Genomic DNA, 23,460 nt, shown 5'->3' with positions numbered 1-23,460 from the left:
GATTGATCGTCAGTCTCGGAAAGAAACTATGAATGTTGACATCTTGAAACACTCGCCTGTACGGAGTACAGAGGATCCTTCTCTTCGACTTCAGAGATGTCCCTCAGATCAGACGCAGGCCAATCAAAATTGGCGAAGACCCAGCGTCAAAATGCAGCCGATGTACTGTACATTGCATTTTTCGCAATCCACCTTGTTGTGATGTTCGGTAGGTCCATGATAGCTTTGATTTCCTGAAGCATAATCAGGTTGACATGTGTCATTTTGGCTATCCTGAAGGGAACGGGTGGAAGGGTGTCTGGGACAGAATGAGTCAACTGACAGCGTTTATATAGCTGTCGATCTTGTTCCGTTGTATCCAGACTCCGTCAGACCGGCGGCCCTCGATACGCTGCGAGACTTCTATATCGACAAGTACCATGACAAGTTTTTCTCTGAGCCACCCCAGTGGTTTCGGGCGTATATCTTGATGGAAGCGTTCTATCATGTTCCCGCGAGTATATTGATCATCCGTGGATTTCTAAAAGGTATGTCATGGCCCAATTTTTCGCACGACAGTCGCTCGACTGTAAGTTGTGAAGGGGGCGGAAGCTAATCGTCGAGCTTTGCGTTGGTATACATGTAGAGGACGCCTTTGTCTCAGTTCACCTACTCGTCTGGGCCGTGCAGGCGTCGCTCACCACCCTCACATGCCTGGTGGACGTGTGGGATTGGACAGACCGCACCTTTGAGGAGAAGTCCTCCCTCACCTTGCTCTACGGGCCGTATCTCGCATTCTGTAAGTCAGATTTGGTTTGTTGCATGATCCGCTGCCCCTAATTTGGCCCATGTCTCCGGGCACTACGCACGGTCTTTGCTAGGAGCATGGATCCGAAGAAGCTTCATTCCCTTGTTCCGCTGGGCCGATGGATTGCCACTGTCTTTTTCAATCACATGCGAACCGTGTATATTCCGTAGACGGAGTTCTTTTCATGCAATTGAATAGAAGACTGACTAGTTGCATTAGCTGTTTTGGCTGGACTCGACATGTTTTGCCGTCTCCGGAGGACATTTGGGAAGTCCAAGCGAGATTGAGAGTGAGTGAAGTCGGAAGAACACAAAGGCTGTATATTTGGAAGATAGATCACGCCTCTAGATAGTATCTAATAATATAGTCACCCTCACCTCATTTTGTATCGAGTGTTCGAGCGCCGGATTGTAGTTCCTCGAGTCCAGCTAAATATTAAACTCACACAAGTCACCGCAAGCAACTGAGTCACAAGCTCCACAAACACCCGGGGGCTGGTTCACAGCGTCCTCGCTCGACAACTGCAAAATTAAATAATGGCTTGCTGAAATTCCCTTTTCTTTAATGTTTTAATGATTTATGAAATAGACACATTCTTTACGCAGATCCTAGCCCGTCACAGGAGATGTGATAATTGAGCAGAAATGAGTCGAAGCACAGTCCTGGGCTGGTGTACCCAGTCTTGCCGTCTTCTTCAAAAGGTATTTTCGGCTCCCGTCGGACTGAGAACTCGCATGCTGATTTTGCCTTTTTTTTTTTCCTCTTTTTCTTTGAACAGCATGATCATTCTTTTAGTTTTCCTACATTCAATGGCTCGCCGCCACTGAAAAAAAGACGTTTCTGCGACTCTGCCGCTCCGGCAGCCCCACGGCCCTCCATCCACCGACCTAGTGAATATATTCCACACTCGAAATCTGGCGGGGAGGCTCCCCAAGATCTAGGTCATAAAGCGAGAGAGAAGGAGGCTGAGAAGGTTGTTTGCACCTATGCACTACTAGCAGGGTTGATGTATAGCTCTGACAATCATGCGAAATAGGAATTTTACCTGAGCCTCCTTTGTTCTGCATCTACGAAAAGAGAAGCGAAATCGTATCTTTCACGATTCAAAGCTCAGAAGACCACAGCTAATGATGGTTGCCAACACATCACCCCCCGGCGAGGTGATCTTATATCAGATCTGGAGTTGATGAAGGATAAACCTGGAGTTAACCTGGGGAGCATGTTTTCAGAAACAAGGACTGTGGCTGAGACCCCTGCGCCCAAACAGGAGTGGTCATCGGCTCAAAGTACAGAACTATTTCGAGAAAAGATTCACGTCGCTTTAGTCAAGCTTCGAAAGCCGCAATTGCTGGACGATCAGACGCTTCATGGGGTTGCCAAGACGTTGGTGCAGCTGAGCAGACTTGGAATGAGCTGCTGCATTGTCATCGATGTTGGAACTGACAAGGATGAAACCCATAGGCGGATAATCGCGAGGGAGCAGGCGGATCGTTTGTCCGCTGTCATTGATGCGAATCATGGCCCAGACTCGCGTCAACTAGATTCAATCATTACGGTCCCATCGGCGACGGACATGAAACTCTCTGTCTTGTCACGCGGCCCACTGCTCTCCCCGCTACAACAAGGACATGTTGTCGTAGTTGTCCCAGTTGGATATGCCAATGATACACAACGAGCGGTGCTTCTCCCGGCGAATGAAGTAGTTTTTGCCTTGTCCAAGGAATTGGCAGGTTTAGAATTGCGCTCTGGCCCGGATGAGGATGCTACAACAACAGCAAACAAAGTTAACGACATGCAAAAGCAGGTGTCACTAGACAGGATTATCATTTTAGACCCTGCCGGTGGCATTCCCTCGTTACAACGGCGCCCGCATGTGTTTATTAATCTAGAGCAAGAATTCGAGGACATTGCGAGAGAGCTGAGCTTGGGATCTCAAACTGGATTTCTTAGCATAAATGACAGCGGCACTGCTAGCCATAAAATGCCGGTGTCATCTCTTGGGAAGAGCAATCCTATTTCGATATTCGTTGAGGAAGAGCTTGTATCTCTTCCGAAAACACTTGGAGAATCCCAAGAAATGCCTCGCAACGGAAAGAGATTCGCGGAACACCTGGAGAATTTGAATCTTTTACAGCGCACACTCTCGTATCTACCTCCGTCTTCATCTGGTATCATCGTGACACCTCATGAGGTAGCTCTGTCCGCTAAAGGACCTCTAAATACCTCAGCAGTATCCGCAGTTAGGACCCGACGACAACGGAATCCCCTGATCCACAATTTGCTAACAGATAAACCGTTTCAGTCGGCTTCTTTGCCCCTTGGCAGACTGGGGGTGAAGAGTGACTGCATGTCGGCAGGACAATCTCCGGCCACTCATTCAACCTTTGTCAAACGAGGGATGCCTTTGACTATGCTCCCAGATCCTCGGGTCGAAGTATGGGCTGCAAAGAAGCGTGGAGAGCCAGCGTTGACGCTGGATGACCCTCGAATTGACCTCCCGCGGTTGATCCATCTGATTGAAGATTCCTTTGGCCGTAAACTGGATGCCCGCCACTACGTTGACCGGATCAACCCACGTCTTGCTGGGTTAATCATCGCTGGCGAATATGAAGGTGGTGCGGTTTTAACCTGGGAGACGCCTCCCGGTTTGTCTGACGACGGGTCGGAAGAATTTAGAGCTCGAATGGTCCCATATCTGGACAAGTTCGCCGTTCTTAAGCGAAGTCAGGGGGCCGGCGGGGTAGCAGATATTGTTTTCAATGCCATGGTTCGAACATGCTTCCCTCAGGGAGTATGCTGGCGGAGTCGCGCGAATAACCCTGTCAATAAGTGGTATTTCGAGCGCTCGAGAGGGACATGGAAGCTTCCTGGTACGAACTGGACAATGTTTTGGACAACCGCAGGTGTTCCAGAGAATCAGTCGCGATTCTGGGATTATGAGGGAGTGTGTCGAGCCATTGAACCTAGCTGGGCCGATAAAACTCAACAAGCTGATTAATTAGAGTAGTGACCTGTATATAATTCATGTGGCTATAATTCATAATTACTACATTGTCATTGTCGGTTCCATATTATTTCCATTGCAAGCTCAGTAGCACTGCCAGCTGGATCATTGTCCGTCTCCGTCTCACCGTCGTGGTTCAGTACAAAAGCTTGGAATACCGCATAGCTTCCCCCTCTCCAGCCACTCGATCATTCGGAACCGAGAACTAACTGCTTAACCCCCTATGGTAGTACTTTTTGGAGTCAGCTTTCTCAATATCTCGTTTCCGTTGCAAGGGTCTCGTCTGGTTTGGTCTCTCGGATTTAATAAACTCCGCAGTTCCGTGGCTGTTTGGCGTTTCCGGCATCTGCATTAGTTGACGATCCTGGGGGCTTCACAGCTGCTTGTCTGGAACACCAACAGTCCGCAAAAGCAGGAATACGCCTTGCTGCTGTAATTGGAGTCCTCTCTCAAAAATGAAGCCTTGACACTTCACAATGCCAATATGCATTGAATGCTGCTACCCTGTTTCTCACCTCTATACCTCGTACAGCAAAGCTGACGACCGCGCCCTTGGGAAAGGAGTGCGGTTGACCCAGTGCCCAAGATGCCGGCGATTCGCTGATAAATATGTCGAGCACGATTTTGTCGTATTATTTATTGATTTGGTTCTGATAAAGCCGCAGGTAATGTCTTCAACTAATTCCCTAGGGTTGCATGCGCTGACGGTGTCGCTTTTTGTTATATAGGTTTATAGGCACCTGCTCTTTAATCGTCTTGGGAGAGATGATGATAAATTTGATGTATGTTCCTGCTAGATGAAGACTCGTATGATGGGTGGTAGTTGCTGACTCCGTTTTGCAGCGCTCAATTATTAGGCTCGGAATCCTAATCCTCCTCTTCGACGTCTACATTGCTTGGGCGCGAATCGAGAAATCCGCTGCTATCGGGAATTCCAAGTTGGCGAATGCCCCAATTATCGTCCAATATATATTTTTCCTGACAGTCAACGCACTCGCAACACTTGCACACCATCTGGTAGTCCGAGCACTGGCGTTTGTCTTTGTATCAAGGCCCACTTCAGCAGCAGGCGCGCAGAACCAAAGCTTAAGCGATGCGGGCAATCCTGCGCGTATTGGTGGAGACGCAAGTTCATCACCCTCGGTTACCCTTGTACCTTTGACAGCTACTCTTGCTACGCAGTCTCAGCCAATCGTTTCTAGCCCACCTCATCATAAACTTAGCCGCGCAGCGTCATGGAATAGTACAACCACTCCGCTAGGCCCGGCCCGGAGTGACTCTCCCGCACCGCCGCCACTCAGCCGTTTCCCTACAGCTACCCCCCTAATACAACCCATGTCGCGTCCCTCGTCCGCCAGTTCTAATGCAATTAGTACCGCTCTGGTCGTCAGCAGCTGCACGAAGCTATTTCCCATATTGCTGGTGATCTGGAACCCGGATTCGTCAGACAGCTCCAACACAGCTAATAGTTCTCTTTCTTCATCCGTACACAGTACCGCTATATTTTCCCATAGAATCAGTTCTGTCACCGCTACAGTGACACGCTCGACAAACAGTGTCACAAGCACTCCCACACTTCCTTCTCCCGAGCCGTCTATGTCTCTTACATCGCCAGCATCGTGGGGATCGTCACCTGTTCTACAACCGATCCTATCACTTCTGCTTTCCGTGACTAATACGCACCTTGTTCTTTTGAATAATGTGGAAGCACTGTATATTTTGTTAGACTGCGGGTACGTCCGAGCAGCAGTCATCACTTTAGGAGGCCAGTTGGCGAGATGGATGGTGGAGAGGTCATTATTGCGCTTGGTTGGCCTTTGAAAAAAAATTGGTAGGGGTGTAGCTGAACGGGTCAGGGGGGTAGGTTCCTAGATTAATAGACCACACAAAGCATAGAGCTATGTTTCCAGTAAAAATGGCTGACTAGATTCTATCTAATCGTACAATACAAACCCAAACGCCAAAATGGACGTGTAGAACTCGCAGGAAAAAAGTAGATAGAGGATATCACCCAGGAAATGAAAGTGTAAAAAATCATCAATATGGCCTCATCGTGCCCACACTAATGGGGAGCCATTCCCGGCCGTATATCGGATCTTTGAGGGGCTATCAATGGGTGCCATTGTGAAAGAAACGTGATGGCTGTTAAGAGGTCAGAAAAGGGTGCGCGTTATCTCGGGCTTCTTTTCTTTCGGACTCTAGGGTATGAAGGGAGATTGAGATCGGACGTACCCCACATAAGATAACATGCTGTGAAAGCGAGAATTAATGAACTTCGCCATACCCTAACAAACGAATTCGAAGTTAGTCTTCAATTCTGCCATTGATGATCCACCGGCGAGTGCTATCGCCTGGGTTGACTTGAATTAAATGCTCCCTGCGCTTCTGCAAATGGTCCAAGAAATCTAGAGCACTTTATTAACCCATAGCCGTCTCGATATGCTCTCACGGACGCACCGGGTACGCCAAACACGTGCGTAGGTCGAGACAAATCACCCAGTTCGTCCAGCCCAAGCCAACCAGCAATCCCTCCTCCCATTCCAAGGAATGAAGCCATAACTCGTCAAATAGAAAGGATGTACTAACGTTCTGTTTTCGCCCTTGGGACTAAACACCCACGCAACGAGGTTCGCAAGGACAACAAAGACGAGGCCGATAATTATACTCCATCTGTTGCAAAGCCGTTCCATCGGCGGTCGGTTAGTTGGTTCTTTCTTTTTATGAACGAAAGAAGGAGGAGAAAGACAAGGACAGTTACCCGTTCGCCATTCTTGTAATTATTAGGTGAATATAGTCCGATAAAGATTCGGGATATTCTGAGCGGACTTGATAGTTCCAGGTCGAACGTACGCGGAATGCGGTACGAAGAGCAGGAACAGTGGGGTTTGCAGACGCAGTTTCAGGGCACAACAGAAACAAAATAGAAACGGGCTCTTCTTTTCGAAGAGTAGAATCGCTCTCTGCTTCTCCGAAGCGAAGTGGGCTGTAGGGGGAAGAGGTATCTCACTCGATCATGGAGCTGTTGACGAGCGGTGCGATTATGCTGATTATGTCATCCTAAAGCTAGCCGCTCCGAACTCGTCCCCATGAGAGCCTCTACTAGCCATGCACGTTCAACTACGGAGTATTTTGGCGGATAAAAAAGCTAATTACGTTTTGGATGGGAAACACAGAGAAGGTTGAACAGTTTTGTCACTTGGACTATCCACGATACTGCACTGTCGATGTTTAGGGTTCGAGAATGATTCCAATCACAAAATATGCCCTTGCATCGCCCAATGAATCCCAATATTCTTCATTTATCAACATGAGATGAAAGACAGGTCTAATCCTTGATGCATGCGCATCTCTTTCATTCTCTTCGCGCCCCAAAAAAAGCCACATCTGAAATCAATGCTACGTCTCATAGTTCAGACAATGGAGCACTCTCAATTATCCTCATGGAACTTCCCTTCCAGATAGCTCAAGAGAGCCCCGAGAAGCGGCCTTTTTAAGACTGCCATGCCGTTTTCGTTCTCGAAACAGGACCGCGAGAATTCCCCAAGAACATGACTGGAAGAAGCAATGGTTGCAGTCATGTAATGTTATCATCACTTCCATTCCAACTTTATATACATAATATATCATGGTCATACCGGTCCAAAGAGTTTTTTTGGCCGGGTATAGCTAGGATTTCTCCCATTTTCCGGGCTCCATTCATTCCTTCTCGAAGAGAATATATATGGATACCGCATTTACTCTTCTTTTGGTATTCGAGGTTTATCTCATAGGTTCTCTGGGGTTGTCACGGACTCGAAATAAACCATCATGACACCTTGATGCACATCCTTCGCAACGGCCTTTAGACTGGCATGGGCCTGGCAGTCATTGTCGTAATACTTCATGTCATCAACGCTGTCGAACTCCGAAATCACGGCGAGGGTATATCCCTGACGGCGCTGGTCTTCGAACGTGGAACCGGCTCTGACGGAGCGGATGTAAGGTTTGCCGTCCTGTTTGTTCTCCGCTTAGTTTTTTCATCACGCTTGGGGGGATAAACTTCCGGCGCGCTCTGGTTTGATGAAGATAATGTCAAATCTCGCACCTTCAAGGCGTCCCGCGCCATAGTCTTGTACTTAGCCAACACCTGCTGGCGGTGCTCCTCCTCGGGAATCTTGAAGAGAGTGACACGAGTGATTGGCATTGTGACTGTTCTGAAGTTTGGGTATTAGTAGAAAGAGGGTTTGATGACGAAGGTGCCAATGAAAGTAGACTGAGGGAATCGACGTGATGAGGTGAGGACAATGTTAGAAGTTGACTCAAGGCAGAAGGACTACCATCATTAAGTATCCTCCATTGCGCAAAAAGTCCTCGTCTCGGAATGGATGTGGGGTAAGAGTTAGTGGGGTTGGAAGTACTGTTCCGCACTCTCCGTCGATGATTCCAAAATTCCGCCCCGGCATCATCCCGAACCTCCGCTTAACGCCGGCAGTTCTCAGTATCAAAAAGTTGTACTCCGTAGGGATATTACAGAGGCTGGAGAGGAGAAGAGACTTGTCTCACAAGGAACGACCATCCATAAGAGGCTACAACAATGAATTCGCGCGCCCCTCAGCCGGAGGCCCTCCCATGGGCTGTTCGGATACCTGTTCCCGGCGGAGGACATACGTCGGGTGCTTGCGTATTTTCCGGAAGATTTAGCCAACTACTAAACTCATTAGTTAGATGTTCCTTGTCCGAGTCAGCTTCCCGGCTATGCAGTATTAGCGCAGGAGGCTGCAACAAGGAAATACCGGCCAGCAACCCATCCCTATCAGGTACTTCTCCCATTTTGGGTCACATCATTTCTGGCAATGGCCTGGGTGTTGACAGTTATGGCATCCCTCAACCGTAAGTTAACACGTTGGCCTGTCCATGTTCCTACTTGGTTGGTCATAATTCAACTAACATCCCGGTCGATAGCCCATATACTTGATATGAATTCACGTAGCAACCGTCATAGTAAATGTTATTAAAATCAAGGCGAGCAAGCTTTCAAGCAACGTCAAGGTCGAGGAGCATACTGGTAGAATATCACGGTATGCATTAATCTCAGACAGCCTCGCGCGCCATGATCACATAAACCAACCACATGGTGATTTCCTTACAAGACCTATTATGATCGACCAGTCACATCTGCAGGACAAAAGATAGCCAAATGGGAATAATCAACAACCGAAGCCTAGAGAAATACATATAGAATTAAAAAAAAAAAAAAGGAAGGCAACTAAACTGCAGGATCCCGTAAAATATACAATCGTTGCAACCGTAGGACGAAGAATAAGATTGCAGAAAGTATACAATCTACAGAAGCAACTCGTTGTTATCAACTGCCCGTAATTTTCGCCAAAGCAGCGCAAAGGTCAACTGGAATGATTCGCTGTCGACGTGGACTGTTTCAAGGCCATGGAATACGGGGCAAAGGACGAAAACGAAGCAGGGAAGCACCGATAAAGCTTGGTTTCTAGAGTTTAAGCTCCCTCTCGGCTCTTACGGTAGTTTGCCTATTCCGAATTTTCGAGTCAACATCCATCCTGTTCGTTGTGGACGGTGCATCTTACCTCCTGCTCCACTTGCAGACCGTCGATCACAGGAGCCAGCTCGCTGAGAATTTCATAGGCCTTCTTGTGGTATTCCAACTGTGCAGCAACCAAATCCGCTAAGTTGCGCAATGGTTCAGGAGTGTCGAGGACCTGAATATCTTTAGGTTTGATTCCAAAATTAAACGGAATGAGAACGGCGACTAACATTCTTCATCACACCAACGGCTTCCTCAGTCTGACCGACAAACTCATCTTCCGCTTGCTCGATTTCTGAACGTGCTTCCTCGGTGAGATTGTCAATGTCTCCTCTCGAGGCACCTTTACTGGCCTTGACAGAGTCCAGCATCAACCTGGAATTCTCCACGTTCCTACGCGCTTTCGTCGCAAACATTAGATTGGTGTTGAGCGTTGTATTCCATCCCGCTAGGAACCGGCTTTGAATCTGGGCATCTTGCGTGAGTCTTGCCTCCCCGACCTTCTCCGAAGCGAGAGCAAACTTCTCTAGGCCAACAGCGAGAGGATCTTCGGCAGCGTCTGTATGAGCTTGGGAGAGCATCTGCGAGCCGGCCAAAGCAGCGCGAGCGATGGCATGGCTGAAAGTCTTAGGCTGTGGCTTCGCGGAAGGTGGCGCGGTAAGGGCGGCCTGGGCCTCGGCGGGGGAAGTGGCGTGAGAGAGTAGCTGGACTTTCTCACTGATCGTGCGGCCGAGATCGTTGAAGGACTCCCGAATATTCGGAGGGTAATCGTAAGCCTCGTTAGAGTATTGAGACCTACGGGGTGCGAAGTCAGCTCGACTTGTATCGACTTCGGAGCATGAACAATCGACGCGATGTGAAGCACTTACGTCACCTGAAGGAGCTTTTGATGCACCGATTTCAAGGCATCGACGCGCTTCTCAAGCTCAGTGTAGTCATCCGGAAGCTGAGTCTGATAGGTATAGTAAAACGATATGTTAGCTCAATTGGCCTTTGATCCTCAACCGCTTCCATCCCAGCAGCTATGACTCCATAAGAGGGGGGGGGGAAGGCAAATACCTTGTCTTCAGCTTGGCCGAGCTGTTCCTTGACAAACTGCTGTGTGCGAGCGGCGAAGGGAGAGAACGTTGCACTACAATAACTCCAACTCATCGTGGATCAGTAAAGGTCGTCAGGGCTCACTTGTGGTGAGGAAATCATTGCAAATGAAGCTTGTGAAGTGTACCTGAAGTTCTTCCCAAAAGCTTGTACTTTATCCATAGCTATTTCCTATTGTCTGGTTTCCAAAGATGCTGCGGAGAAGTAAAGGGAACAGGAGGATGGGAGGCACCAATCTAATGAGCTCAACAGACCACGACAAAGGGAGAGTCCGGACTTATTGCTTGAGAGATGCGGTGTGATGATCACAGGACTGTTTACGAGGGTTCGAAGCCGCTGTTTCCAGAAACAGCGTCAGCAGTCTGGACTCGGAGAAACTCTCCATTTCGAGCTAGATCGTCATCAGCTGACCGGCACTCCTAACCTTTTAAGGTTTGTGTCCATTTCTGTCACGTGACTCATATTCCGGTCCATCGAGTGGGGCACTTGGCTAACCAGGCAGCAACCTGGGTGATCACTAGTTACATAGTTCCAACAACAAACATTCTCTTCATGGCTTCAGTAACATGTCTCTTGCACTGAGAATTTGTGTCTATTTACATAGTTCCAACAACAACATTCTCTTCATGGCTTCAGTAACATGTCTATTGCACTGAGCATTTGTGTCTATTTTACTGAACATTTTTATTTGCCGTTGCAATGGCCGACGATGAGGTTCAGGAGCTGCGCCGGCTTTTAGAGTATGAGCAAAACCGTCGACTGGCGGCAGAGCAAGGTGAACGGGAGGCAGAGCAGCGTCGACTGGCGGCAGAGCAAGGTCAACGGGAGGCAGAGCAAGCTCAACGGGAGGCAGAGCAAGCTCAACGTGCGGCAGAGGAAAAGACGCGGCGCTCAACGCTCCCCGAATATCTTGATGCCTGCCACACCCATCTCTTCCTCGGCCTTGTCCCAGGGCAGCCTAAACATTCCACTAAAGGCAGTGCCAACAACGCTGATGGCAAACTCCGCCCTGACCGCATCCGGGAGTGGGTCCCATTCGCCGAAGCACAGACGGCAATCTGGGACCAACTGGTTGGTGACGATCTTGTCACCCAGCGTCATTTCAGCTCCTTGCATGGATTGATGACTATAGGAGAGAACATGCGAAAAACAATTCGTTCGGAGCCCGACCTTCGCCATTTCCAACGGGATGCCGTTACAGCACCTGTAGGGTCGGTTATTGAAGCCCTCTATAAGAATGAGCGACTCCGACAGGCGTTCAATCTTCAGGGACATGTAGCCTTTGAGAACCACGCCAATACCCTTTGTGATGGCGAAGGGGGGGAGGAGGAGGAAGAGGAAGTTGTTGCTCGCCCATCAAAGCTCCGGAAAGGAACTGGAGGGGCTGCGACGCCAAACACCCCTCCGACCTCTGCCCGACCTCTGGCGGATGAGTTTTGCGTATACAACGAGGGCGAGAAGGTCAAAAGGCCAGCATTAATTGGTGAACTCAAACCGCCACACAAACTCCCACTGGCGGTTATTCAAGCTGGGCTTCAGGACATGGATCTTGACGACGTAGTCGAGTTTCATTCTAATGACACAAGTGAAATTCAATATCGTCGTCTGGTAGCTGCAGTCATTACGCAAGCCTTTTCCTACATGATCAAGGCCGGTGTCGAGTATGGCTATGTGAGTACCGGTGAAGCATTTATCTTCCTCCATTTCAATGCGGAAGACCCAGGGACTGTTTATTATTATCTTTCGGTCCCTGAGCAAGATGTGGGCGAGATTACTGGTTTTACCGGAGAGCTTGACTGTGACAACAGACTGCATATGACAGCAGTTGGACAGGTCCTTGCTTTTGCACTGCAGGCAATACAGACTTCCCCACATAATCAAAACTGGCGAACTTGGGCGGAGAAGCAGTTGAAAGTGTGGGTGATTTCAGAAGAAGATTCACAACCACCAACTCCAGCAAAAGCTGTGAAATCATCCCCACCCTATGAGCCCCTAAAGAGTGCGCAGATGTTTATCCAGAGGACACCTGTGCGCACCCGATCGAAGAGCGCTCGACTGACCTGCAAAGCAACTACTGCATTGCCAGGCAGTAGCGACAAAGATGACGATGACAGTGGACCTGATTCCGATTCACCCAGTCAACGACCTCACTGGCCCTCAAACGTCATGGTTGTGCCACCTCCTCCACCTGACTGGGCATCACCCTACAAGGGCCCCGTGTGCAAGGATAGAACTCGGCGATACTGCACGCAAAAATGCTTGCTTGGACTCGTGAATGGTGGGCTACTGGACCGTGGCTGCCCAAATGTTGAGGAACATGGAACAGACAATCATAGGATTGACCACGCCACGTTCATCGCCCTTCTCGAGGCGCAGATTCAACAGGAACCAGTAAACCCCTGGACCCCGCTAGGCTGTGAATCGCTGCACACACACGGTGCTCGTGGCGCACTGTTTGAAGTTGACCTTCTCCAATATGGATATACATTTGTGGGAAAGGGCTTCCCCCGGGAATTTCATCGCTACCTCAGACATGAAAAGGCAGTCTATGACCAACTGCAGCCAATACAGGGCATACATGTCCCTGTGTGTCTTGGCACAATTGATGTCTCTAAACAGCCCATGTGCTATGATGGCATTGCGTACATTCCGCACTTTTTACTTCTTGCCCATGCAGGCACTGATACCTTTGATTGTGGTGCTCTGAAGGAGCAAGTTATTCCTGCGGCATTGAAGTCATTGCGGGCCATTCACGCCCTGGGTGTGCTCCACCGTGATATAGAACTGAGAAATATGTTCTGGACTGAGGAGAGCAAGAGCATCCTGGTCATTGATTTTGAAAGGGCGAAGATTCTGCGCTGTGAACGAGCGCCGCTGGGAGACACGTCCCCAAACCAGAGGAGAAAGAGGAGAATAAGGAGAAATGATGGTCCTGGTGAAGAAATAAAGAAGAAGGTAGGTGTGAGACAGGACAGGATTAACAAGGCGCTTGAGTCCGAGTTGAGGTGGATGGTGAGGAACTTAGAGACAAGTCTCAAGTCTTGATATAGTGTATGGATTGATTGTAATGTAAGCGTACATTATGGACTTTATTAGTGTGATCGCCGTTATATGCCTAGGTGTTCATTAGAGCACTCCCTACGCTACTACTACTTGGCCTACATTCTCTATACATGCACATGTCCTGAGCACTTCACCATACTCACCAACTGTCTACTTAGACAAGACATTACCTGATCCCCTGCTTCAATATCCCCCACGAGCCACGAACCGTCCTTATCCACAAGCAGGGGGGACTTCTCTGCGGTGGCTTCCGTGCTTCAGTTGCCCTCCTCTCACAGGTTTCCGGGTTCGGTTTGTCCCCCAAGGCTTCCTGCACCAGGAAAAGCTCATGCATCGCCTGCTACATGAACTCCAATCAGATTTCTTTGCCTTCGCCCCGTTCTGGCTCGCCATTCTCTTCCCCTCCCCCAAAGAGACTGAACCTTGCTGCCCGTGCCATTCGCCTTTAGATTCCCTGTCCGTCTGACCAGTAATATTCCTGGGCTGCCTCCCTACGCACTTGTGAGTCGCAAAATGATGCCAGATAATAGTGTATCCCCAAGGTCCGTCCGGTAACTCGGCTCCTGCGTTTTCTGACACAGAGAGAGGGAAAGGTGCACAACCAGCGGAGGCAGCCTCCCTGCTCCACTTTACACAATCACAAGGCACCTTTCCGCCGCGGCGCAGCCTGCGGGAAGCCTGGATGCAACCCTCTCTGGCACTAATTCATGGGACGAGAGCGCCAGGCTGAGATATCCCACGGATTAGTTTTGTTGTTGACAACCATATATAGTTTGCACTCGTCAAACCATTTACCCCTTCATCTCGCACGACTTCATTCATTATGGAGGACGCCGTTCGCCCAAGCCGGCTCTCTAGATAGAAAGCTAGGACGAGGAGAACGAAAAGTATGGGACGAGAAGACGGGCAGCTAGGATGAGAAAGCGCCCCAACCCATGTCGAAAGCAATCCCACACTCCCGCAACGACCAAAACGACCAAAACGATTTCATACAGCGGAAAAATGGAGAAGCCTAGATGTCTTTGTTCGTCGAAATTCTCAGACTTGTTATCCTGACGCTGAAGGTGAGCTCAAGGTCCACAAGATAATGGTCTGCTCTCAATCTGATATTTTTCTTTCATATGTTCAACGGTGACTGGAAAATGAGTCCAAGGTGTTCCAAGATTCAAAGCTGAGGTTATAGTTACCTTAATATTTAACTGTCAGGAAACACATGAGAACATCGTAGAACTCCGACACGACGACGCTCGCGCTATTGAGGTAATGGTTCGTATGGATTAGACTATGACAGCCGTGGTGGGTGAGTCTCATCTATGCTCTTTCATGCGAACGTGTATCAAGTCGCAGACAAATATGGTGTTTCAGGACTCAAAGACTTGCCGAAAAGAAGGTTGAGGATGCTGCAAAAACTTGCTGGATGGATGGCTTCTCTTACGTTATCACATAGGTCTACACCGGAATCCCTTCCCGTCGTGGTCTTCGAAGAGTGCTAGCTGATATTTCGCACAAGCACATCGATGAATTGTTGAAAGACGATTTTTTGACTTCAATTGGAAAAACCCGTGGTTTTGGGGCAGATATGGTCCCTCTCCTGGAAAATAAAGCATCCCTATCTATTAATCCTAAGTTTTTCAAGTCCCAAATAACCTCTCGAATCCAAAGAAAAGCAAAACAAAACCCCTGCGAACAAACTATGGAGTCGGGGTATGAGCAAAATATGACCGGCATAAATGCAGAGACAGAAATGACAACTAACAAAACAAGATGCCAATTTGATAATACAACCAGATTATCCCCCATGGATCATAATATAGCAAAGAGTATGCAAAAAGTCAAAGAACTTGGACGTTGGGATAAAACATTGCAAGGCAGCTTGCGTGAGCGCATAGACTCCTATTTCTCCACGATGTCTTTTCTTTGTTAGGCCTTGGGTATGGATACGGATTGACCAACAAGAGTGCTATCTGCAGTATAAGGTACAGCGTATGTATAATAGAAGATACCAAACCGTGGCTCCTTTCGGCGTTCAAGTAAGGGTTGCCATCATAGCACGGATCAGGCGTTGGCTCGGGCCTACAGGGCCAATATGTCAGGTTTCATCCAACAATTATGGAATGAGAGGATTGCGCCACTCACCTTTATGGTCGCGCCGAACCTCGATAACATCACCCGGTGCGATGGATTCATGCTCAGTGAGGAGTCTTCTTCCCTCCAGAGAGTGGATCTCGGCTCGTAGCTCGCGATCACTTCGTCGGTGACGCTCCGGTACGATGAGTGCAACGTCAGTATTTGGCTGGATGATTTCCTCGACGAATCTCTCACGGGGCTGAATAACTCGGATTGGAGACGACAGACGCCGGCGACGAGGCTGGAGCGTCGGCGCCGGAGCCGGGGACGGTGAAACTCGCCGTGTTTGTCGAGTCTCACGAACCTCGAGAAACTCGGCTTTGGGACGAATAACACTCGAACTTCTTCGGCGGGATTTGGACCGCGTTCTCTCGACAGAGACCGTCTCACGGCGACTTCGAGATACGAGCCTTTGTTGTCCTTTTACCTCTTCGACTATTTAGAAAGGGTTAGCGGCTGGGAAACCCGCGGGGTGCCCATGCTCTTCGGAGTCTTACCACGAGTCTTTCGACGAACCTCCCTGCTGAAGCTGACCAGCTCGTCAATATTCTCTTTTCCAAGCGCCTGCAGAATTATGATGTTGTCACCCTATATTCGTGAGTTAGAGATCATATCTCCTTGGCCCAAAATTAATGAATATCATACCTCTTCTTCGAACTTGTAGCCCAGGTCGAGAAGAACGCCAGGATGCACCAAGTGCTTGGGGACCCTGGTCTTTCCGCGACGGGGATAGGGACGGTCAACCTTTTCCTTTCGTATTTCTTCGCGCACCGAGTATCGTCCACGGGGAGTAACGCTTCGAACCCTATCTCGCATCCTGTGGAACTCTTCGTCCCCATAATAGTCGGGTTCGGAAACCCGGATCGCTTCGAAGTCCGGCTCTGATGGAGGGGAGTGTCTTCGGGAAGCAGCTCTGGGGACGACTGGCGGGCCGTAGTCATCGCGGTCATACTGATAATAGTCGTTCGCAAAGCGGGTTGCGGCGCGATCGAAGGTATCGAGAGATGACTGGCGTCGTAGCAATCTAGGTTTTCGCGGTGGAGAGGGAGATGCACGGCGGCGTTCTTTGTAGGGGATGAGGGCGTCGGCGCTGGAGAGCAGATGGTCATCTGCATACTCGCGGTCTGGTCGCCGGGCTGGAGGGCCATATTTCTCTTGCGCATTAAGATAATCCTCGACAAAAGACGGGACCCTTTTTTCTACCCGGTCGCGTTCAATGACTTCTACAGCGGTGTGGCGTTCGCGGCGTGTGGGCTCGTGTCGCTCGCTGCGCTCCCGCATGAAGCGTTCTGCGTCCCACCGACCACCACTGATAGAGCTCCCGGTGGTGGAGGACGCAGTGTCCCCGTAGCGATACATGTAGGCAGTTCCTTGTAGCCCCCGGCCTGGACTATACTTCAGAACAGTATACGCGAGCGGTAGCTTCGAGGCGCGATCCGTGGATTCTGAGCGGGTATGGAGTTAAAACCGTTGTCTGTTCCTTGGGTACTTCCGCTTTGGTGGGGGGGCCGGCGTTCAGGGTGTCCGAGGTGCACTAGTTATATATATAAACGGAGGAGGCGATGAGATGACGATGAGGACAATTAAGGTCAACGATCAAGAAGCAAGAAACGTGAAAAAAAAAAAAAGAAAACAGAAACAGCCCAGCTGCCAGAATGCTGTGCGTGTGATCTCGGTTATATTTTTGGCGGAGGCGGAGAGGGTCAGCAAGTCAACAACTTGTTCGGTCGAGCCGCGATGACGACACGGACACGGGATTGGCAGCGGAGCAAAAAAGGGATTAGAAATTAGTTTAGTTAACTTAATAGTTAGCTGGTTAAAAAGGGATAAAAATAAACAAATTCCGCCGCTCTTCTCCTCAGCGAAGCCTCCCAGCCTTTCTTTTTTTTTTTTTTTTCCTTTTTCTTCTGCCAGAGAAGAGAGGAGGTAGATACTATTTGAATACTCCTCTGCCGACGGAGTTATTTCTTCCATCTATATATATCCACAGAGCTTCGGGACGATTCGCTCGCAGGGCATCGCCCAGTCAGCGTCTACTGACACACACCCGGTGTCACTGTTCCGCTCCCATCCCCACCACAAGCGACAAATCCCACCGCGCCAGCTATCCCGGACGCCTTTCAATGCCCAACCAGAATTCTCCCTGTCTTCCGCAATGTTTTTTGTTTCTTCCACTTCTGAATGTTGCCTCCTTCCCGGTGCCGGATAAGTGCAAGCTGGTTGATTCTCAGGGGGTTCTTCACCAATCGTTGTTTTCTTTTCTCAAACTCCTGTCTCATCCCTTGCTCCCTGTTGCTCCACTCGAGCCTCCAGCGCCCGGCAGCCACAAGATTCTCAATACGGAGTACCTAGGCAGTGATGTCCAAGGTGGTTTATTGGGTAGCTGGGACGGGGAACGCAAGTATGGAATGCTGCTCTTTTCCTAGTTTACTGGAGAGGAGGCGCTGAAGGTGTCTGCATCATGAGGCTTCGAATGCATGCTATGTGGCGCGCAGATTCATCAATCAGTTTAACAGTGCTTCTGTGCACGATCCCCAAATGCCATACTTTGGCCTAAAACTCGAATTGAGAACATCTTTGTCATCCTGGGGATGGGACATCGCGAATACTTTTATTTCTCTTTGGGAAGAAGATCCCTCTGTTGGTAGCTTTGTTTTCTTTATTTTTATTTTTATTTTTTTTTCTTTTCCCTTAATTTTTGCTTTTCCAGCAATGCGGTAGGACAGTTGAAATTCAGACACCCAGGAGGCTTTTGGGTTTCCTGCTTTTCGCTCTGCATGTGCACCGTTTTTCCACCACGGCTACCCAACACCTCGATGGTGTCTGCCTGGGGCGGGGGCAGCGTGACCAAGGCGCCAACAGAAATTCGCAAACAGCGACAACCTCTAGCTCTGGATTTTGAATTGGGTCTCAAGCAGAAACGGAAATCCTGTGCCTCAAATATGACGAAAACTTTTGCCGTTCCATTAGTGCAATCTGTAGAACTGGCCAAAACGAGGAGAGGGCAACGCCGGATAACTAGTTACCCAAAGCTCTCACAGTATTACAAATGACTCGCAGCCGTGATGGAATTTCAAAACACACACACCTCGCCGCGCTGTCCAACATATTATGTTACGAAAAGGAGAAAGATTGTTAAGCCCTGAAATGGGCCTGAGAGACGCTATTGGGGGGCTGAGCTGGCCTATTTTTATGCCCATCAAACCGAGATAATCTATTCAATCGATTTGTCATATGCTGCGAGGATAAATCTCTATCAAATGTATGGGACCAGATAGTTTCCCGCATGGCCTGGAGGCCCAAGGCTGCTGTTCAACGAAAAGTAACGGTAGGTATCGCGCATGAACCGTTCGGTTGCTTTTTGGGTACGCTCGAGAGCAAGGAGCAATCGGTTGTTTCGAATAAGGATCTCTAGTAATAGGGTCAGGTGATAGCCCTGTACACCCCGCAACTACAAGCCCCATCCGTAGCGAATACATGATGGCAATGCTTACCTTCAAACAGCAGCTCATAACTTGCCGATTCCCCGAAGGGATCATCCTGGGCTTTATCCATCACCCGGAGCTTCAAGCCAATGTCTTCATTCGTTCCTACCCAAATGATCCGCTCTCCTTCGGGATCGGGCTCCGTTGAACATGCCGTGTTGAAATTATCAAGCACTTGCGGCTCGTCAGTTGGCGGACGAGAGTAATGTGCCTCCAGCTGATCATCCAGCCACTTGCGCCAGAACCTCGCCGTCCCGTCTTCAATATGCGCCTGATTTGTTTTCCATTGCGAATCGGTATACTTCCAGAAGAGATGAGTGTCAACGCAAAGCTGAGAAAACGGCTCGAAATCATCTAGAGTGGTAAGCCATCTCACAAAGGGCCTGGGGACGGCGGCAGAAGGCTCGTCAGATGAACCCTGAGCGCTATGTTCCTCATGGTTGGTCGATGCATCTGTGTTCTCCTTACCGGCCCTCTTTTGGGGCTCAGGACAAAACCGTGAGTAACCCATGGTGAATTGACGGCTATCGGTGTACAGTTCTCCTTTGTGGTATGTTCCTTCCAGTGTTCTCTTGCCGAGGTACCGGCAGAAGAGCAACGAGCTGAAGCCTTGTTGCGGGGGATAGTATATGAGGCCGACCCAAAGCTTTTCCAGGCCTACCATGGTACAAAGTCGTTGACGCACCGTGCTGGCGACGACCGCATAAAACCGTCGAGAAACTGTAGACAGATGGACTATCTCTTCTGTCCACAGGTGCTCTAGGATGCAGTAAAGGATCTAGAAAGACAACTTAGCCCCAGTCCTGCTGGCGCCCATGGTGCTGGTACCGGGCCAATCCGCGTTCACCTCGTTGGGCAATGCACAGATCGTGACCTTTGCAAGGCTGTCATTTTGTTCCATCTTCACTTTATGTGGACTATGTAGCTACCCTTGACCCGTACTGTTGCAGCTTCCGGGGAATCTGGAGTTCAAAGTGAGGGGAGGGAATCAGATACAATGGACGAGGTCAATTTTTGTAGAATTGCTAGGCCACTAGATCCGATCATCCACACCGATATATCCGTTCAATGCAACGCTCGAGGTAAGCATCGTATAATTGACAAAGACAGGTTGGAATGAGATCCAGTGAGCTGAAGTAAAGCCCGCCGTCGTGAAAGGGTCCATAGTGAGATGTCTCGGCTGGGCCCTGGCTAAGTTAAATGGCCACCGTCCAAGAAGGTTCGGTCAGTACCTAAGCTAACTCCCGGAGAAATGTTCTGTCGGCTCCGAGGAAGCTGTCGTCGCCCTTTTTTTCTTTTGCTTGAAGAAATAGCACTGGAGAGTGGAAATGAGCTCATAGCACACTACAATTTTGCTTTAGCTATGTTCTTCGCTGGTTTTTGACGGCCTAGGCCGTTCTTCCTTTGCGTCCATTGGGCATCACTTGCCGGCACTTCTGTCTACAAGCTGAAATTGTCATTGTACCGCACAATATTGTTCTGTAAGCGAATTAGGGATGTTTGCTGTGCCGGGATGGTCGGTCTCTGTGGCCGAATTGAAGCCACAGACAGAGCAAGAAGCTCCTGCTTCACATACGCCCGCGGCTGACAATGGGCCTGACAATACTTCGCGGTCCAAGAAGCGGAAGCGGAAGCATGGCACGGAGGACAAGGTTACGAAAGCGAATGTGGATGAGATGTGGAGAAGGTATATTGAAGGCCAGGACACAAAGGGAAGAAGTGCTGTCGGACCAAAATCCAGAAAGCAGAAAAAGAAGGAAAAGAAATTGGAGAATACAAAGCGCGATACCGAGAACTACACTGCTCAAGCCGATGCCCCGAGCACGGAACGCAGAGATGGGAAGTCGAAGTCCACGAGGCTTAATGACCCTATTGGAAGAAATGGTGATGAAATTGCCGATGAAGTCTCAGAGGTTCCTCGAAAGAAACGAAAACAGACCGAGCGGGTGGAAAATTCCATGAACGCCAAAAACAAACCGTCTACTTCTGTCGCAAGTCTGCCCCCCTCGACGTCAGAATCTAACTTGACGCCTTTGCAAAAGGCCATGCGAGATAAATTGGTATCCGCGCGGTTCCGTCACCTCAATGAAACACTCTACACAACTCCCTCGACCCAGGCGCTAGAGCTCTTCACCGCGAACCCAGAACTTTTCTCTGAGTACCATGCTGGATTTTCACGTCAGGTGAAAGAATCCTGGCCATCAAATCCCGTGGACGATTATATCCTCTCCGTGAGAACCAGAGGGCCTGTCCGACCTCCGTCCAAGGGACATAAGAAGCCCGAAAGGCCTGGAGGGCCAACTCCACTACCAAGGCGCCCAAATGGCCTATGCACTATCGCGGACTTGGGCTGCGGCGATGCGCAATTTTCGCGTGCACTTGCCCCTGTGTCGAAAAAAATGAAGATGAAGATACTTAGCTATGACCTTCACGAAGGTGACCCTCTTATTACGAAAGCGGATATCTCATCTCTCCCGCTTGAGGATGGTACGGTCGATGTCACAATTTTCTGCCTCAGTTTAATGGGGACGAATTGGGTGTCTTTCGTCGAAGAGGCCTGGAGAGTTCTGAGGGGAGACGGCAAGGGTGAATGCTGGGTCAGTGAGGTCAAGAGTCGGTTTGGAAAAGTGACCAAGAAGAGTAAACAGGCTTCTAAGCCTCCCGCATGGAGTAAAAATAAGACGAAGAAGAAGCGCAAGGAGACAGACGACGATGAGGACGATGTTGGCGATGAAATATTTGCCGAAGACGTGCGTGCAAACCCAAATGATGACGATGAAACTGACATATCTGCGTTTGTGGAAGTGTTCAGGACAAGAGGTTTTATTTTGAAGCCGCAGTCAGTGGATAAGTCAAATAAGATGTTTATCAAAATGGAGTTTGTCAAGCATGGAGTGCCGACAAAGGGGAAATGGGCTGGCGCGGGGGTTGCAGCGAAAGCGGCTAAGAAGAGGTTCCTTGGGCCTGAAGATAGCACGATAACTCCGGAGGAAGAAGCTAAGGTGTTGAAACCGTGTGTTTACAAGATCAGGTAGAACCGGAGGACCGTGAGGTTTAGCATGACAAAGCCATAAGGCGGTTTGAGGAAAAGCGGTCCTTTCTCGATCAAAGTGGTCTATCTATTAGTCTACCAAGACGATAGGCTGCTTATAGGTGGCGCTAGTTTTCTCCCAATGTAGAGACTACTCTAGCCATATCCTCCTCGTTATAAATGCGGAATCCTTTCTCTTTCGTCACACTGGCCAGTTGTACATTTTTCGCATCCAGCTTCTCTTCCATGACCTGTTTCAGGGTCTTTAACACTAGGGTCTCTGCCTCCGCCAGTGTCAGGGACCGATGATATTCATTCTGCAGTTCGGCCTGGGCACCTTCGCTGCCGGAACCTATGGCTTTGGCATCATAACGGTAGAATGTGCCAGAAGGTTCTGCGTGATATCTACAATACAGTTAGTCTCTTCTACCTCCGTTAGCTTCCACAATAATCTTACAATTGTGGTCCATCTTCGTCATAACCTGCGATGAGAAGGGCAACTCCGAAAGGCCTACTCATCACGCTCTCCTCTCCATCTGCCCCCTCTCCAAACCTCAAAGCCAGATCGCAAATGGCCTGCGTACAGCTTTCGACTCGGAGGGGTTCTTTGTAGTGAAATTCATGATTTTGACTTTCCACGCGGGCGTGTTCGATCATCGATCGGGCATCGGCCTGTAAACCAGACATAGCACAACCTATGTGACGGTCTATCTCGACAATCTTTTCGACGGAGGAGGTTTCTAGGAGGGTAGATGTAACTCGTTTCTCAACACCTAAAACTACACCTTCTGATGTCGCTACCTGCAAAAGGTTAGAGAGCGCTTCCTGTAAGACCCAGATACTTGGTAAGACGTACTCCAATTGCGGTCGAACCAAGCTTGATGGCTTCCAATGAGTATTCGACCTGGAAAAGACGGCCTTCTGGGGAAAATGTGCTGAAGCGCTCATTGATAAGTTTCGAGAACCGGCAGCCGCACGTATCAACATTAACTTACTTGATGCCACGATCTGTAGGAGGTGGTTAGTTACCAGTGTCGCACCCGGAGTTGGGGGTGGCTTACCATATTCAGATCGCGCGATAAACATTGTGGCGGCGGGTTAAATGGAGAGAAGATAGAAATAAGTTGATATATCGTAGCGAAATAAATGGCTAGATGGAGTACGCGGGAGGGTATATTGATTTTTGAGGACGTCGAGCTATGGGGAAGAGAGCTTGGAGCTCCAGCTCAGTCGCTCGTTGACTACGCAAACGGAGAGTGCCTATCAGAGCCCGCGCTAAACCCAATTAGGCTCAACCCAATCAATCCAACCCGATGGAGGCCCCAACGC

The 23,460-nt window shown here is 49.4% G+C and overlaps 12 protein-coding genes across 12 annotated transcripts; 6 read left to right on the top strand and 6 right to left on the bottom strand.

The window, feature by feature from the left end:
• Positions 1 to 28: 28 nt before the first annotated feature.
• CIMG_08171 (uncharacterized protein) lies at positions 29 to 1,175 on the top strand. The gene is made up of 4 exons (XM_001241007.2): positions 29 to 208; positions 336 to 527; positions 626 to 778; positions 1,007 to 1,175. The coding sequence occupies exons 1-4, from the start codon at positions 97 to 99 to the stop codon at positions 1,072 to 1,074; spliced, it is 525 nt and encodes a 174-aa protein (XP_001241008.2). The 5' UTR covers positions 29 to 96; the 3' UTR covers positions 1,075 to 1,175.
• A 162-nt stretch (positions 1,176 to 1,337) lies between these two features.
• On the top strand, positions 1,338 to 3,856 carry CIMG_08172 (amino-acid acetyltransferase, mitochondrial). Its single transcript, XM_001241008.2, has 3 exons — positions 1,338 to 1,488; positions 1,566 to 1,760; positions 1,824 to 3,856. Exons 1-3 carry the CDS (start codon positions 1,432 to 1,434, stop codon positions 3,783 to 3,785), a joined length of 2,214 nt encoding a protein of 737 aa, XP_001241009.1. The 5' UTR covers positions 1,338 to 1,431; the 3' UTR covers positions 3,786 to 3,856.
• Positions 3,857 to 4,198: 342 nt separating this feature from the next.
• On the top strand, positions 4,199 to 5,707 carry CIMG_08173 (sterol homeostasis protein ARV1). Its single transcript, XM_001241009.2, has 3 exons — positions 4,199 to 4,456; positions 4,520 to 4,573; positions 4,635 to 5,707. Exons 1-3 carry the CDS (start codon positions 4,268 to 4,270, stop codon positions 5,610 to 5,612), a joined length of 1,221 nt encoding a protein of 406 aa, XP_001241010.1. The 5' UTR covers positions 4,199 to 4,267; the 3' UTR covers positions 5,613 to 5,707.
• Positions 5,708 to 5,746: 39 nt separating this feature from the next.
• Positions 5,747 to 6,748, bottom strand: CIMG_08174 (V-type H+-transporting ATPase subunit H). The gene is made up of 4 exons (XM_001241010.2): positions 6,550 to 6,748; positions 6,378 to 6,461; positions 6,024 to 6,076; positions 5,747 to 5,933 (listed from the first exon to the last, which is right to left on the bottom strand). The coding sequence occupies exons 1-4, from the start codon at positions 6,558 to 6,560 to the stop codon at positions 5,854 to 5,856; spliced, it is 228 nt and encodes a 75-aa protein (XP_001241011.1). The 5' UTR covers positions 6,561 to 6,748; the 3' UTR covers positions 5,747 to 5,853.
• A 340-nt stretch (positions 6,749 to 7,088) lies between these two features.
• Positions 7,089 to 8,654, bottom strand: CIMG_08175 (stress responsive A/B barrel domain-containing protein). Its single transcript, XM_001241011.2, has 4 exons — positions 8,564 to 8,654; positions 8,334 to 8,501; positions 7,876 to 8,248; positions 7,089 to 7,783 (listed from the first exon to the last, which is right to left on the bottom strand). The coding sequence occupies exons 3-4, from the start codon at positions 7,972 to 7,974 to the stop codon at positions 7,556 to 7,558; spliced, it is 327 nt and encodes a 108-aa protein (XP_001241012.2). The 5' UTR covers positions 7,975 to 8,248; positions 8,334 to 8,501; positions 8,564 to 8,654; the 3' UTR covers positions 7,089 to 7,555.
• Positions 8,365 to 8,963, top strand: CIMG_08176 (uncharacterized protein; the record flags this gene model as incomplete). Its single annotated transcript, XM_001241012.1, has 3 exons — positions 8,365 to 8,451; positions 8,492 to 8,660; positions 8,773 to 8,963. 3 exons carry the CDS (start codon positions 8,365 to 8,367, stop codon positions 8,961 to 8,963), a joined length of 447 nt encoding a protein of 148 aa, XP_001241013.1.
• CIMG_08177 (BAR domain-containing protein) lies at positions 8,871 to 10,729 on the bottom strand. The gene is made up of 6 exons (XM_001241013.2): positions 10,553 to 10,729; positions 10,387 to 10,459; positions 10,197 to 10,279; positions 9,558 to 10,122; positions 9,371 to 9,502; positions 8,871 to 9,313 (listed from the first exon to the last, which is right to left on the bottom strand). Exons 1-6 carry the CDS (start codon positions 10,585 to 10,587, stop codon positions 9,281 to 9,283), a joined length of 921 nt encoding a protein of 306 aa, XP_001241014.1. The 5' UTR covers positions 10,588 to 10,729; the 3' UTR covers positions 8,871 to 9,280.
• Positions 10,730 to 11,038: 309 nt separating this feature from the next.
• Positions 11,039 to 13,595, top strand: CIMG_08178 (uncharacterized protein). The gene has a single exon (XM_001241014.2). It carries the CDS (start codon positions 11,125 to 11,127, stop codon positions 13,468 to 13,470), a length of 2,346 nt encoding a protein of 781 aa, XP_001241015.2. The 5' UTR covers positions 11,039 to 11,124; the 3' UTR covers positions 13,471 to 13,595.
• Positions 13,596 to 15,514: 1,919 nt separating this feature from the next.
• On the bottom strand, positions 15,515 to 17,230 carry CIMG_08179 (uncharacterized protein; the record flags this gene model as incomplete). Its single annotated transcript, XM_001241015.2, has 4 exons — positions 16,261 to 17,230; positions 16,113 to 16,203; positions 15,625 to 16,050; positions 15,515 to 15,561 (listed from the first exon to the last, which is right to left on the bottom strand). The coding sequence occupies exons 1-4, from the start codon at positions 16,972 to 16,974 to the stop codon at positions 15,515 to 15,517; spliced, it is 1,278 nt and encodes a 425-aa protein (XP_001241016.2). The 5' UTR covers positions 16,975 to 17,230.
• A 1,641-nt stretch (positions 17,231 to 18,871) lies between these two features.
• On the bottom strand, positions 18,872 to 20,252 carry CIMG_08180 (uncharacterized protein; the record flags this gene model as incomplete). The annotated part of the gene is made up of 3 exons (XM_001241016.2): positions 19,948 to 20,252; positions 19,110 to 19,878; positions 18,872 to 19,026 (listed from the first exon to the last, which is right to left on the bottom strand). The coding sequence occupies exons 1-3, from the start codon at positions 19,999 to 20,001 to the stop codon at positions 18,872 to 18,874; spliced, it is 978 nt and encodes a 325-aa protein (XP_001241017.2). The 5' UTR covers positions 20,002 to 20,252.
• Positions 20,253 to 20,596: 344 nt separating this feature from the next.
• Positions 20,597 to 22,135, top strand: CIMG_08181 (rRNA processing protein RRP8; the record flags this gene model as incomplete). The annotated part of the gene is made up of 1 exon (XM_001241017.2): positions 20,597 to 22,135. One exon carries the CDS (start codon positions 20,597 to 20,599, stop codon positions 22,133 to 22,135), a length of 1,539 nt encoding a protein of 512 aa, XP_001241018.2.
• CIMG_08182 (proteasome component PUP2) lies at positions 21,600 to 23,326 on the bottom strand. Its single transcript, XM_001241018.2, has 5 exons — positions 23,193 to 23,326; positions 23,127 to 23,139; positions 22,988 to 23,066; positions 22,589 to 22,932; positions 21,600 to 22,536 (listed from the first exon to the last, which is right to left on the bottom strand). Exons 1-5 carry the CDS (start codon positions 23,215 to 23,217, stop codon positions 22,260 to 22,262), a joined length of 738 nt encoding a protein of 245 aa, XP_001241019.1. The 5' UTR covers positions 23,218 to 23,326; the 3' UTR covers positions 21,600 to 22,259.
• Between the last annotated feature and the right edge of the window lie 134 nt (positions 23,327 to 23,460).

Source organism: Coccidioides immitis, assembly GCF_000149335.2.
Source record: "Coccidioides immitis RS genomic scaffold supercont3.3, whole genome shotgun sequence".
Classification (NCBI taxonomy): Eukaryota; Fungi; Ascomycota; class Eurotiomycetes; order Onygenales; family Onygenaceae; genus Coccidioides; species Coccidioides immitis.
The sequence above is the reverse complement of the archived record's forward strand: the minus strand, read 5'-3'. Positions and strand labels throughout refer to the sequence as shown.